We start from the raw sequence: 15,248 nt of genomic DNA on the forward strand, positions 1-15,248 counted from the left end.
TACATTTCTTATTTATTTAAACTTTTATTTTAAAAATCTTGGACCTAATTTGAAGATTGAAAAATATCGATATCGCCCTGGCAAGCACCGATGTTTAAAACACCGATGACATCGATGCAGTCATCGATGGTTGACCATCACTAACGTCGCTTATTCCATCGATGTACCTCCACCTCTAAGCGACGCGCACCCCGTTTATTTTGTACCGTGGAAACTGAGGAAAATGTTGTAACTTGTAAACTGCTGCAACTGCTCGGCCAGGTGATCAGATCCTCCATAAGGTGTGTAAAGAGCTTCGCATGAGCTGGCTGGGCTGCCGAGGATAACATAGCCCTCTGTCTGGGGAGTGTGCGGGTGTGTGTGTGAGTGCGTGTGAGTGAAAAGATATGCTGAAAAGCTGAAGAAGCAGCACAGCAGATGAGGAAAAGTATCTCTTCTCTATTTAAAAATGTGTGTCAGTGTATTGTGCGGTCGGAGCAGAAGCAAAAATAATAAATAATAGCCCGCTGTTGGTGTCTGAAAAACCGTTTTGGCGACTTTATCGCTCGCGCTCGTCTCTGGCCTCTTAATTATGCCATTGTTTTACCATTTTCTTCCCATCATCGCTGAAGACGTTAAAGACGACACCGCGTTCAGTGCCGAATAACAGCAAACCATCCAACAACAACGCCCCGTTTTTCTATCGCCTATTTTTTTTTTTTCTCTGTCTTTTTTGTTTTTGGCGAGTCTAGGAAGCTGGGCCATCCATCGCTCTCTCTCTCACTCTCTCTCTCGTCTCGGCCCACGCACCATGCCTGGCTATTGGAATAGTTGGTATGTAAGAAACAGACAAGAATATGTGCTGTCTTTCACACTAGATTTTGTCACCCTGTAGTACACACACACACATACATACTCACCTGAGAAGACTCCACCATATGCCTGCCCCGTCGTCGGTCTGTCTGTCTATCTGTCTGCTTCACATTCCACCCCATTGGCAGGCAGGCAGGCAGGCAGGGTATCTCTGCGCTACGTACAGCTGTGGCCAAAATGGTAGTAGTAGTCCAACATTCCTTCGAAGGAGTCCTGGAAATTAGGGGTGTTTAGGTATTCCATATTTTCGGATTCAAGAATTTCATCAAAGTTCATCCAACCGGTCTTCGGTTCTTCAACCCCTTTGGAGGGTCTTCTATTGTCTTGGCCACCGCTGTGTCGGTCCGCGCAAAAAAAAAGGCAACATTTCCCTCGTTGCTTGTTTTTTAATGTTTAGGTGTGGTCGTCATCCAGTTATGTGTGCTTTCTGAAGCGGAAGCGGCCGTAAAAGTTTGTCGTGGCGGTGCCCACCACACGGTTGACATTGAACTCCCGTCTCGGGCTCTCTCCTGGATCCCGACTGGCTCTGTTACTTTCCAAAAATAAAGCCTTTCAGGAGTTGGCCTTTCATTTTTCTTCTCGCCTGCCGACCACCACACTTACTTTCCATCATAATACCCTTTCTAAAGTTCCTTCAGATCTGTAAAGTACTATAGATAGCTGCTTTATATAGTCAGATATATATATGGCTACTGTTTCTTTATTGTTATGTGGCTCACGTCTCGCGGTGCGACTGCGCCGGCGGCTTGTTGGCCAGAAAAACGTGTCAAGTTGGCCAGATATACTCCTGCCCTGGCAGGGGATCTGTGTACATACCTACCCTTCCATAACCTGGTCTCGGGTTCGATTAATTTCGTTGCGCCTCGGTAGCTGTTCACTCAACTCAAACGAGCTCCAAGCGCAGTGGCAGTGGTATTCGTGCCACACCACACCACTCCATACCCTCCCTACTGCCAGCCAGCGAGCGTTTACCTTTCGGCCCATTACTGGGCATCGAGTGACAACCCTCTCCTACCAGAAAGTTAGGGTTACTCGGCTAGAAACATCTGCTTATATGGTGGGGCGGGGATGCACTAGCCAACAAGAAGTCTTAAGACTGCTCTCCATATAAGCTCTTCAGTTGCATAACCTTGTTGGCTAGTGTCTTCAGCTCGAATGGCACAAAGAAACTGCCACCATTGCCTTGGATCTGGTTGCTGTTTACACCTGTTCATGACGCCGCGTAGTTTTCAACTCTCATTTTGTTGTTTTTGTTTACATTTCTTGTAAAGAATTCTTTTAAAAAAAAAGCTCCATATTTGGCTACCGACATGACATGCCTCCACCAACCCACACACATAGCTCTCGGAATTTTTTTGGGTTGGCTGGCTGGCTGGCTGGCTGCTGGGGTATGTGCTTCATATGCGTATCAAATAATTGAGCTCAATTGATTTCAATTAAAACTGACAACTGACAACTGCTAGTGGCAAGTAGAATGAAACAAAAGCCATCAGAAGAGACCCCCTTTTTGGAAAGAATACTGGGTATTGAGGTCGAAAGGTTGGCTTGGCACACTCTTCTGGGTTACCTTTCTAGAGTATCTTCAAGATAATTGAAATGTGGGTGGCTGGCCATAAGGGGAATATACAGATTTGGAATATAGACTCTCCCAGGGGCCTCCTACTCAGAGCTATTATGCAAGGTCCAATGCTAGAAGACTCTATCTACCATGCCTAGATAGTTCTGCTATCAGAACCTCTTGCTTTATTTTCCCCCAAAGCTAAAATGGCCAAAATAGATCTCTAAAGATAGCTTCTTAAAGACCAGACCACATTCCTACAAAGGATTCAGCAGCCGGCGCGGATCAACCTCAAATCGTAGTGCGAAATAGCTCTGGAAGGGGGGGGGAATACTATTTGTTTATGGATTTCAACGCTTGTGCCAATTGGTTGTGCCCCCATTTGTTGCCACCGCCTTGCCACTGTCTTATTGAAATTCAACACTTTATCGGACAATTCATATGCATGGCCATTCGGTCGGTCTAGTCTTGGGTCTAGAAATGAATAATAATTAAATTATATTGCTGGTTGGCTCTCGGCTTTCTTCCAGCAGCTGCCTCGCATATTTCTTAATGCGATTTTTATTTAAAAAAATATCAAATAGTCATTTTGTTTATTTTTTTGAGCAAAAATTTGGCATGCCGGCGCCACAAGCCTAACACTAAACACAACCCCAGAGCCGCATGTGTAGATACATTTGTATCTTTTTCCTCGCAAAACTTTCACTTCCATTAAAAAAACATAAGCGTGAGTGCGAGTGTATGTGTGTTTGTGTTTATTTGTACCTGTTTTGGGTTAAATGACATTAGGATAGGTTTTATGGCCAAAGTGGAGGCGAAATTCTGCACAAATGTCAGTCGTCGGTTGGAACTCTCTTTCTCCAACTTTTATTACCTTTTTTTTGTATTTTTTTTTTTAATCTGATGAACTAATGCCCTCGACAATGGGCATTATATTTTAGAAACCAGCAGCCATCAGACTGATTATGATCTTTCGATCTATACTAACTAGTTTAGGTGATTAGATTAGGCATAGACTCGGCTAGTTTTCTCCTCTTCCTCTTCTATGGCACCTGGTATGAGGCAACCTCGGCGTGTGTGTGAACGGAAGTTGAAAGCTCTCCAATTAAGCCAGCCATGGGAGTGTAAAGTTGAGTGCCCACTGGCCAGTAGCCAGTAGCCAGTGGCCAGTGGACTTGGCCTGGCCCCGAATCACAAGAGTTGACTAATATGCCGGTTAGACTAATTGCACTGGCTTGGGTAACAATTTTCATTATGAGTCAGTGGAGAGTGGAGCTTGGGGAGCACTCCCCTTAAAAAGGGCACCTATAGAGATGCCTGAGTCAGAGGTAGAGCTCCCATCAGATCCGATTTCCATATACAAGTGGGTATCGGGTGATAAGCTACCGGATTAGCCTTGGGCTGCAATTGGTTCGGAGATCGGCCAGTTTAATAACTTCATGTTGGACCATTAGTCACTAAAAAGAGGGGTTGGGATGTGGCATTAGATTATATAATGAATTACCACCAAGGCCAATTATGGGGCAGTTCTCTGAGTGAGTCATTCACGGGCTGATCTAAAAAAGGGTCAAGTGAATCATGTGAATAATTGTCATCTATTCGAACTTGATGAATTCTAGCTCTGGAATGAGCTACTCTCATCATCCTCCAAGATACTGGGTATCTATTTAATTGCCCCCCTCGGGGTATCCGTCTCATTTAGATGCACACCATCATCGCACTTGGCTAGTGACTGACTGAGTGACTGACTGGTTGGTTGGATGAATGAATGAATGGATGTGGGCCTCCGGCAACTGGGCTTAAGCACATTATGCATGCATTTCCAGCCTCGCAAGTCTTTTATGGTCGACAACCGACATCATTCGCTGCAATTGTCCGCTCTAGAAACGGCTCCTGAGTGAGTGAGTGACCCACTTTGGGCCATAAATTAGCACAGCCTAGTAGCTACCAGCTCCCCGACTAGACAGGCAACGAGTATGTATCAAGTGAATGGAGACAGAGATGTCTAGTTAGGCTCGGACTCGGACTCGGACTCACGCACTTGTTCCAGTCTTTTGTGGATCATTGTCATGTTTAGCTTTCGGTTTCTCGCTTCAGCCAATTGGGTCAGACTCGAGGTGACTCTAAAGTGTGGATGTTGGGAAAACGGAGCTCGAAACCGGCCATTAAAAAACCATTAACTATTGTCCAATATTAAGTTATTTCATGCCACTAAATTAGCTACACTTGAAACGTCGATTGAAACGTCTGCTGGTGCTCCATCCAAGTCCCAGGTCTGGACTCCGGACATGGACAATGTGGTGTTTAATTGATTGGAGAAAGTGAGAGCTTGGCCGAATCGATGGGAAAATGCTCTTCATAGGCCTACAGCCAGTAATGGCAGCTACTGGAGTTGGAAACTATATACAAGAGCTTGAGTCAAGAGCTATAGTTACCGAAGATATAAACAGACTATAAAGTATTATATTCTCATAATGTTTATAACCATAAACCTTGTAAGCTAACTGCATTCTCTTTGTTTTCTTATAGAAGGCCTCTAGACCCTGGACCCTAGACCCTAGACCCTAATATTTATATTCTGAGAATCTGTCAACAACCCATTGAAGCCAAAACAAAAGCCCTCACAATGGCAACTATATTCCTATTATGATCGTAAACCCATTAGAGTTGCATGCCCCATTGTTGGCCATTGTCATCGATTACCAGAACCCTCGATTAGTGGCTATTGATGGAATCTCCATTCCAGGTCGTTGCCGTTTCTTTCAATGATTAGATATGCAGAGATGTCTCACTGGATGTGGATGCATTTTGGAACCGTTAGCGTTAACAATTTTTAATAGTTTGGCTTTGGATGTGGCGGCTCCAACTTCAGTTGACGAACGGCAGCAGAGCATTTCCCCAGCCAGGCTCTTCTAGGCAAGTGGAAAAACCAGTTTTCTTCCAACTCTATGATTTCGCTGCGGCCATCGGCCAGAGTTGTCTCTCGTTTTTTTTGGTTTTTTTTTTTACTTCTCCCATCCGACAGTGGACTCTCTGGTTAATTTATGAAAGTTTAAATGTTGCAGCCTGCCGGCGATTGGATTTCGTGTCGCTGTAAATCAGAACTACCGCTAGGCATCGTCATCCTTCAGTGCCTCCATTTGGAGTCCCCATCCAGAGTCCCAATCCCCAACTGGTTTTGAACTTAATAAATATTTATTGTATATACTTATGGTGGTATATATACCATGTACCATGTGCCACATCCTGGAGAGAGAGAGAGTGGAACCCTACTTTCGGCCGAAAGTAGAACGTTTTGGCCTGGCCAGAACCCGGGTCGTGCGTGCCATTAGAAAGTAATCGCGAGACGAGCTCTGAATTCTTAAGCTCGATGGCTGTACTTCCTAGATGACTTGAATCCGCATTCTTTAGATTACAGACTGACTAGTACCACCAACTGGAATAACCAACTGGTGTCCTTCATGATACCATACCCTTCTAGAAACCACCCATTGTCTGGGAAACAGAAATCGAAAGGCCTGAGAACCAACAGCCCATTGTTAGAATGCAGAGTTTATGGGAAAAATTCCAACCTCGCCATTGTTGTGCGAGGGGTTCTTTCGAGGGATGAGAAGCTCTGCCCAGAAACTCACTAATGGGAGTCTCGTTCTCTTGCAGATGTTGCAACAACAGGCGTAGAGTGTTCGTGTGCCCATCATGTCGGAAAAGGTGAGCACCTCCCTGGCGGCCCAGTTGCATTCCCATGCTTTGGCATCGGCTGAAGGTGCCGCAGCAGGCGGTGCTTCCAGCGCCTGTCATGTCCAGCAGGCTCCGCTCCAGTTCGAGATGGATGCGCCGGCGGCGGCGATCAGTGCCCAGTTGAACTTCAAGATCGTGCCGGCCGACAGTCTACCGGGGCTGAGCCACCAGGACATGTTATCCTCCATGAACTCGTCTCAAATATCGAATGCCTCCACGGAGTCAAGCTGCAGTCCGCCCACCCAGGGCGGAGTTCCGCCCCCCAAGCCAAGTCGCCACATGGCGGTACAGCCGCTGAACAGCGTAAGTGTTTCCCGAAATCCCACACCCCGTGCACTCTAATCGCAGCTAGCCTTTCCTCATCCGTAGAAATCGTGCCGTTTCCCCAAGCTGGAGGAGTGCGCCCACTTCCACTACGAACGCGTCCAGCTGGGACCGCTGTCGGTGCAGCTGTTGGACGACAAGTCGGAGCATTTGGGGAGCAGTATTGCCTCCCAGTCGATCGGCGGCGATCTGCCGCACAGCTCGCTGCGGAGCTTCTCCCCGGAGAGCTGCTGGTTCATCATCCGGGTGTGCCCGCAGCGCTGCGAGCCCTTCCTAATCAAGCGCAGCTTCGAGAACATGCAGCTGCTGGACGAGATGCTCCATCGCTGCGTCTATGACCGCAAGATCAGCGGCCTGCGCAACATGGCCGAGCTGGCGGCGGAGCTGCCCAGTGAACCGGACGTGGAGTACGCGGTGGCCAAGTACCTGGAGCGCTTCTCGATGATCGCCTCCGACTCGCTGACCTGCGGCACCATACTCACCTGGCTGCAGCTGGACAACAAGGGCCGGCGGCTGCCCCTGGCGGACGGGGAGACCCAACGGACGATCAACACGCCGGCGGTGGGAGCCGCCTATGGCGTGCGACGGTATCAGGCGCAGGCCCCCGACGAGATCAACATCGAAGTAGGCGACATGATCTCCGTGATCGACATGCCCAGTCCGGCGGAGTCGATTTGGTGGCGCGGCAAGAAGTCGCACCTGCAAAAGTCCCTCTACGAGGTGGGCTTCTTTCCGCAGTCCTGTGTGGCCACCATCGGGGACAAGGTGCCGCGCAACTTCCCCATGCCGGCTCCCCTCGTTGGCCACCTGGATGCCTCGCCCACGAAGCCCGTGCTCCGCAAGCACGGCAAGCTGATCGCCTTCTTCCGTTCGTTCATCCTCTCCCGGCCGTCCCGCCGCAGGCTCAAGCAGAGCGGAATCTACCGGGAACGCGTCTTCAACTGCGACCTGTCCGAGCACCTGCTGAACAGCGGACAGGACATCCCCATGGTGCTGCGGTCCTGCGCGGAGTTCATCGAGAACTACGGGGTCATTGACGGAATCTACAGGCTCTCCGGTATCACGTCGAACATCCAGCGGCTGCGGCGCTCCTTTGACGAGGAGCGTGTTCCGGACCTGGGAAATCCGGAGATGAAGAAGGATATTCATGCGGTCAGCTCGCTACTCAAGATGTACTTCCGGGAGCTGCCGAACCCGCTCTGCACGTACCAGCTGTACGACAACTTTGTGGAGGCCATCCAGGTGAAGGCCGACGAGGCGGACGAGCGCCTGCGGCTCATGAAAGAGACGGTGCTGAAGCTGCCGCCGCCCCACTATAGGTAACACTCAGTTATTCCTACTGGGAACTGTAATCCCCACAAGAATCTAACACTCTTCCATTCGCAGAACTCTAAAATATCTGGCGGAACACCTGTACAAGGTGTCGCAGCACCACGAACGCACCGGCATGACGGACAAGAACCTGGCCATTGTGTGGGCGCCCAACCTACTGCGCTCGCCCGCCCTCGAGTCCGGGGGCGTGGCTGCGCTGCGTGGCGTGGGCGTGCAGGCCGTGGTCACCGAGTACCTGATACGCAACTGCCACAACATCTTCGACGCCCTGGAGGATCAGACGGCGCGCCAGAATATGGTGGCCAGTGCGCAGGGTGGAGAGCTGCGACTGGAGTCGCTGACCGACTGCGAGAGCCTGCTGGTGGAGCAGAGGGAGCAGGACCAGTCCCTGGGCCTAGTTGAGCGACCCAAGAGCTTGAGCACGGGCGGGGCCAAGCTGATAAGCTTGGAGGAGGCCCAGGAGCGGCACTCGCGCATCGAGGGTGGCGACTTGAAGCAATCCTTGCCCATCAGCATGCTGGCCAGTGCGAGCAGCAACGCAGCTTCCAACATCGGCTCCTACATAGAGGTGGGCGGCGGACCGTCTAGCCTGCCGGACAAGTACCATACGGTGCTCTCGGCGCCGCGCAGCCGGCAGAAGCACAAGCCCGACAAGACGCCCTCCTGGAAGTCGATCTTCACGCGCAGCCAACGGCAGGGCAACCCCGAGACCGGCCCGAAGGCTAGCACGGACGCCAAGGACTCGGTCACGTCGCGGGTGAGCTTCGTTCAGGCGGCACACGCCCACGCCAGCAAGGAGCTGACCAAGCACGACAAGCCCAAGTCCATCGAGTTGCTGGAAACCACAAGCCACGAACGGGAACCGAAGCCCATGGACCTGTGCATCCGGTCCAACTCGATCGACAGCCTGCGGACCGTCGGCCACTCGCGCAGCGTCTCGCACGACTCGTACTTCGACCTGTTGCAATCGCCACAGCGTGGCCACATGACCACCTGCCCCTCGCGCGAGCTCTCCGAGCTGGGTCTCAACTTTGACCGCGAGGAGCCGGAAATGCGCATCTTCTCTGAGAGCGAGTCGTTGGTGAGCTCGCCGCGCGTTGGCAAGGAGAATGTTCCGCCCTCGTCTGGCTGCGCCACTCGCCGCATCATGCGTGCCCGGCCGGAGGACTTCTCCAGCCAGACGAACAGCGTGAATCCCAGTCCGAAGAAGCAGCCGCGTCTCAATCTCCTGTCCCCCAGCTCGGCCAGGACGATGCCGCCACCGCCTCCCCCGGCCACTGTCCCCCAGTCATCCTGTGGCCACGAGCCCGCCGGAGCGGAAAACTGCTGCAAGCGGTATAAGCTGGAGGATCAGTTGTGTGACATCCAGTTCATTGACTGTGGAACACCCGAGAATGTGCCCACCACGCAGCAACAGTTCGCCAGCGTGGAGGTGCATCCACCACCCAAACCGGCACGGGCTGCCCAGTCCCCGCTGGCCTCGCCCTCGACGGCTGCCTCGGGATCTGGTTCGGGCTCGGGTTCGGGTTCCTCCTCGTCTACCCGCTACAGCTATCCATCGGTGCAGCTGGGCGCCAAGCGCAAAGATCAGCAGGCCGCCAAAGAGCGGTTCAGCTACCAGGGTACATTTACGCATTCAGTTCCGAAGCAGGAAGCTTCCAGCCTCCGCCCTGTGCAGTAAGTACAACGACCTCCCCTCAGTACGAATCTAATTGTCCATTTTTCCCGCTTTTTAGAGCCAACCACTCCAACACTGTTCCCTTGAGGAAGCCCAGAGTGGATCCGACCGAGGATGGCCATGGCAAACTGACCGCTGGAACCCCCACCACTCCCTCGCGCAGTCCACGCTATTCTCTGCTCCTGTGCGATACCGAGAGCTCCGAGAACAGCTCGGCTGTCAACACGCCCCAATACGACATGGAGCCCCTAATGCTGGCCTCTGCCATGTCTGGAGTCTCCGGTGTTTCCTCCAACATGCAGCAACAGCTGCTCCTTGGCCTGGATGCAGCCAGCAGTTACCTGGGCAGCTCCCACGAGAGCCTCGGACAAAACGTAAGAATAGTACTTCCCCCACATTAGTGAAAAAAAAGTTATATTCTGATTCTATTTCAGTTCAACAATGTCCAGGAGCATCGGGACATGAATGCTTTGAAGCGGGAACTATCCTTGGACCTTCAGCCAGTGCAGCAACGACTACCACAGCCGGCGAATAGAGCTGCCACGTTGCCGGTGAAGGAGCAACTGCAGGCAGCGGCAGCGGCGGCCATGTGCTCCTCGCCCAACAACTCGAACTTTACGGACAACACTAGTCAGTCGGTGACGCCTAGTGAGTTTGGCTACCAGCACTTGCAGCGGCAGCTGAGCATGCACTCGCTGCTGGCCACCGAGGACAGTTCTCCGGTGTACGAAGACTTCGAGCAGACGCCCGTTAAAATGGTGCCGACCAGCCCCATTAGGTCCACCATCAGCATCACATACAAGTCGCCGGAGAAGGAGAAGAAGGCCCCTGCGCTGCTGGAGACCAACTTTGATGAGAACATTGTCTATGAGCAGGTCAAGCTGTTTCGGAATTCGGTGACGGAGGTCAACCAGATGCTTCACGAGAGGTCCAGTCTGAAGCAAATCGACGAGGAGGAACATCAACAGGACGGAGAAGCCTACAAGGCGGCGGAGATGACCCAGCAGCTTCTGCAATTGGAGCAGGACCAGCACCTACAGCAGCAGCTGTTGGAGGAAGATGCGGAGGATGACGAGCAATCGCAGCTGCTCTACGAGAACATTGAGCTGCGAAAGCCGAAAACTGTTTACGAAAATCTACGAGGCGAGGAGATGAAACTCAACACGGAAGAGAAGCCAAGCAGTGACAGAATCGAACTCGACAGCCTAGACAGTTTGCCGGACAATATGGAACAGGAACGGGATCAACAGCACTCGCCCAGCAAGTCGCCCTCCTTCAGCGTCAAGGAGCTGGCCAATAAGTTTGAGAGTTCCCCCGTGGAACAGCTGCCGAGCTTTGACTTCACAGTGCGTGGCGGCTCGATGAAGAAGCCCAACGAGCTGAGTGTGCCCAAGACCATGCCGGCGCCCGTGCCGCTCAAGAAACTGAACAGCGTTGGCCAGAAAATAACCCGTTCGCTGGACGAGAACGCCTTCGTGCGAGAGTTTGGTGGCAAGCAGTTGCAGGACCTGTCTGCCTCGACCAAGCTGCCGGAGGTCTTGTTGGAGGTGAACAGTCGCCGCAAGAGCTTCGACTTCACACGACCGAAGACCCTGAATCCCCCCAAGCGCTTGCCTGGCATGAGCATTACCGAGGAGATCTGCCACAAGGAGCCGATTACACCCACCACAGAGAATCGCATTTCGCTGATCCAGCAGAACAACGTGCCCAAGGAGCAACCGTTCCTGCCGCCAGCTGGCCGCAAGAGCGTGCTCACCGGTGTGGTGCTCGACCGCGAGAGGATCGACAAGATCAAGGAGGAGCGGCGACAGCAGCTGACGCAGAAGTATCACGGCGACACCCTGAAGTCACGCTCCCGCACCGAACTCAACGCCGAGGACAATAACTTCCAGGCCGCGGAATCTCTGCGCATCAAGTCCAAGTCCCGTGGCGATATGCACGCCTTGCAAAAGGACATGGACATGAATCTGAAGCAAATGTCCCGAGTGGCTGGCGGAGGGTCGGAGAGCACACTGCACATGGCCCAGGAGCTGGGTCTGCAGCGCGTGCGCCGGATTTCGGACGAGAAGAATCAAAATTGTGATACCAACAGCGGGGTATCGGCCACATCGCTGCTCAGCGTCCGGTCGGCGGCCCAAAAGTACGGAAGCACCACCACCAAGGTGCCGACGAACAAGTTCGAGCGCGGCCAACCGATGCCCCGAGAGCGATTACAGCGGAATTCTTTGGCCGAGAGCAATGCGGGCTCCAAGTGAGTTAAGACCTTGTTCCTCCCGAAATCATGTCCACTAATTGGAGTCTTCTTTTGCAGCAACAGAGAAAAGATCTCACCACAATTCTCAATACGCGACGTGACAGCGATGTTCGAATCTCGTTCACAAAACCAATAGGCTAGGCCAACATTAGCAACTAATTACATCGAAATAATGAGACCGCTACCTACATATAATCACAGTACTGGAGCAACAGCGCCTATATACACGTGTCTATGCAGATATACGAGCATGTTTGGCTATATCGGCGTATATATTTTATTTAGTTTTTAAACGTTCTTTTAAGCGCATTGAAATTCTCGAAAACTGTTTGCTGTATTCGGCAGAGAAGCGGCTCCAAAGACATTCAGATTTATAATGCCGTGCCCATATAGCAACACATCTTACATTGAATACTGATCATGATAATCATAGTGACGACGCTTTGCGCCCTCCATCATATATGCAAAATTCAATTTTGTTTCTGAAGAGCATGAGAAGAGAGTTTAAATTAAAAAAAAAAGACCATCCCCAATCGCACCCCGAAAGACCAGACCCCCTAACCCGGAAGCCATGCAAATTGTTATGGCATTGTAGGCGTTTCTTACGTAGTTGTTAAGTTTCATTCGTTTACCATATATGAATAATGAAAACGAGGATCGATCGATCCAATTCATTAGGATTGGATTCAGTTTTGGTTTGTTTGACGCGTGATTTGTTTCTCGAATGTTTTTATCTACTTGTTTATATCATCAAAATTGTGACGCGAGTGTATCGGACGCGAATGTTTATATTTTTGCAACTCAAATTAAATCATTTGCCACCACTCTGTGCAAGTTGAGCTAAGTTAATTATTATACGATTATTTATACTTATTTTTACACTTAATAAAACTCAATTGCATTGTCATTCAGCCCAGTCTCTCTTCCTTCAACCAGATCTTGTACATATTTGTATTCGGCTTTGCTTCAAAACTATGTTAATCGAAAAACTCTCAAGAAAACTAGGGATTTATCTACAGTACAATCGAAAAGTCTGTGTACGTGACTTGTGAGAATTATTAATTGAAAACTCGATTTCCAGGAACTATACATTTATTTTATTAATTTGAATAACTGGCTTTATAAAATGAGCTAGAAAGTAAGCAAATTATTAGCTGGAGAACTAAGTATTCTAGATGAAATATATTTTGATCTAAAAAGTAGTACAACTAACTAAACTTAATGGTTGTCCCGAAGAATCATTTTTAAACTAACTGGTATCAGTTCGCTAGAAAGAAATTTTGGATAAAAGCTTATTGCTTAGGCTTATGAGTACTGTCTTCTACAAACTTATGTTTTTAACCTTTAAAATATAAATGGTATATATGCTAACAGTGCTGGAAATCTGCTGAATGAATTAGTCAATGGTTGTAAACATATAAACCCGAAGAAACTAATAATTTTTATTTAAGCTTAAATAATCTTGGAAACTGCCTATTTATTTCACTAAGCGCGTACACAGACTCCGTATATAAACAATTTATTCACTTATGCATGTATTCTGACCAAAAATACTAAAAGAGCTAACTAAAGGAATTTTAATTGTGGCTAGTGCTTAGATCCGACTAATAGATCAATTTCAAATTAATCAAAAACTAATTCCCCTATCCAGCTAAACGAGATATTTAATAATCTTTTAAAATTTAAATTAATCCAGAGCAGCTGCCAAACTTTTTACATCTCGAACCTATAACGATTGTTAACGACAACAAATATTACACAAAGTGAATGGACAACTGAAATTAACAGAATTGTAATACAATAACTAAATAAAATAGAAAGCTTTAAAACATAAGTTAGCATTTGATATATTTTGATAAAAGAAAATTAACTCACATTGTAGTTATAAAGAATTGTACTTCATAACGACTGAAGAATGATATTGAGTGTCGCTTGCAACAACATTTACAAACAAAAAAGAACCATTTATGTATTTCATACTAAAGATATTGACTAGAGCAGCATAAATCAATCAATAAACGATGGAAAGCATTATAAGACGATGAGGCATGGAACGAGTACACAAACTGCATTAACACTTTTATAAGCCCTAACATACTACATACATTGAACCACAAAAAACACTAATTTAACGCATTTAAATAAAACAAAGCATATTAAAACATACCCATAAACGTTTGTCTTTTTGTCGGGGCTCCAATGAGAAATTATCGCATTAACTTAACCGCAGCCGGCTGTGGTTTTTCTGTTACATACAGATATTAGTTTTTAATGGGAATTCCAGCCATTAGGAAAAACAAAAACTATTCTGCAATTAACCGCAAGCCATTTTAATGCATACATAATCTAAGCTAAAAAGTAGCATCGAGTATTTTCCATACCCATGTTGCGAGAAACTGACTATCCACCTATGGAACATATCCATATCTATAACCAATATCTGATCCTTAAGGGCTTCCCCTTCAATTTTGTATTCGTTCTTCAATTCCCACTTAATCTTAATTTCCATCAAATCTGCATCAAAATCCTGGCAATAAACTTTTGATCGACATTTTTTCCATGGGACCCCTTGCGAAAACCAGGATATTCCTCTATGGCACCTATCCAAGTCTATATCTTAGCCAATATCCATATGATCCTTAAGCGGAATACCTTAAACGATTCGTACTTCGAATTCCATCATCTGCATCAAAATCCTGGCAACAAATTTTTGATCGAGATTTTTTTTAATTTTTGCCATGGGAGCCCTTGCGAAAACCAGGATTTTCCCCTATGGCTGCTACCCAAGTCTATATCTTAGCCAATATCCATCTGATCCTTAAGCGGAATACCTCAAACGATTCGTATTTCGATTTCCATCAAATCTGCATCAAAATCCTGGCAACAAATTTTTGATCGAGTTTTTTTCAATTTTTGCCATGGGAGCCCTTGCGAAAACCAGGATTTTCCCCTATGGCTGCTATCCAAGTGTATATCTTAGCCAATATCCATCTGATCTTTAAGCGGAATACCTTAAACGATTTGTAATTCGATTTCCATTAAATCTGCATCAAAATCCTGGCAACAAATTTTTGATCGAGATTTTTTCAATTTTTGCCATGGGACCCCTTGCGAAAACCAGGATTTTCCCCTATGGCTGCTATCCAAGTGTATATCTTAGCCAATATCCATCTGATCTTTAAGCGGAGTACCTTAAACGATTCGTATTTCGATTTCCATTAAATCTGCATCAAAATCCTGGCAACAAATTTTTGATCGTGATTTTTTCAATTTTTGCCATGGGACCCCTTGCGAAAACCAGGATTTTCCCCTATGGCTGCTATCCAAAACTATATCTTTGTCAATATCCATCTGATCCTTAAGCGGAATAGCTTAAACGATTCGTATTTCGATTCCCATCAAATCTGCATCAAAATCCTGGCAACAAATTTTTGATCGATATTTTTTCAATTTTTGCCATGGGACCCCTTGCGAAAACCAGGATATTCCTCTATGGCTGCTATCCAAAACTA

The 15,248-nt window shown here is 48.2% G+C and overlaps 1 protein-coding gene across 3 annotated transcripts; it reads left to right on the forward strand.

The window, feature by feature from the left end:
- Window positions 1–49: 49 nt before the first annotated feature.
- CdGAPr (GTPase-activating protein CdGAPr) lies at window positions 50–13,493 on the forward strand. Of its 3 annotated transcripts, none has more exons than XM_070277581.1 (7): window positions 50–281; window positions 6,068–6,451; window positions 6,518–7,791; window positions 7,859–9,481; window positions 9,541–9,856; window positions 9,917–11,733; window positions 11,794–13,493. In XM_070277581.1, exons 2-7 carry the CDS (start codon window positions 6,107–6,109, stop codon window positions 11,870–11,872), a joined length of 5,454 nt encoding a protein of 1,817 aa, XP_070133682.1. In that variant the 5' UTR covers window positions 50–281; window positions 6,068–6,106; the 3' UTR covers window positions 11,873–13,493. The 3 variants fall into 3 exon arrangements, with proteins under 3 accessions (XP_070133682.1, XP_070133683.1, XP_070133684.1); XM_070277582.1 differs by lacking the exon at window positions 50–281 and adding an exon at window positions 726–813; XM_070277583.1 differs by lacking the exon at window positions 50–281 and adding an exon at window positions 5,199–5,326.
- The last annotated feature ends 1,755 nt before the right edge of the window (window positions 13,494–15,248 follow it).

This window comes from Drosophila bipectinata, chromosome 2L (assembly GCF_030179905.1).
Source record: "Drosophila bipectinata strain 14024-0381.07 chromosome 2L, DbipHiC1v2, whole genome shotgun sequence".
NCBI classification, from domain to species: domain Eukaryota; kingdom Metazoa; phylum Arthropoda; class Insecta; order Diptera; family Drosophilidae; genus Drosophila; species Drosophila bipectinata.

Coding starts and splice junctions, on each gene's coding strand:
- CdGAPr (XM_070277581.1), top strand. CDS start 6,107: ATGTCGGAAAAGGTGAGCACCTCCCTGGCGGCCCAGTTGCATTCCCAT. Junction 6,452..6,517: donor CGGTACAGCCGCTGAACAGC/GTAAGTGTTTCC, acceptor CCTCATCCGTAG/AAATCGTGCCGTTTCCCCAA. Junction 7,792..7,858: donor CTGCCGCCGCCCCACTATAG/GTAACACTCAGT, acceptor TTCCATTCGCAG/AACTCTAAAATATCTGGCGG.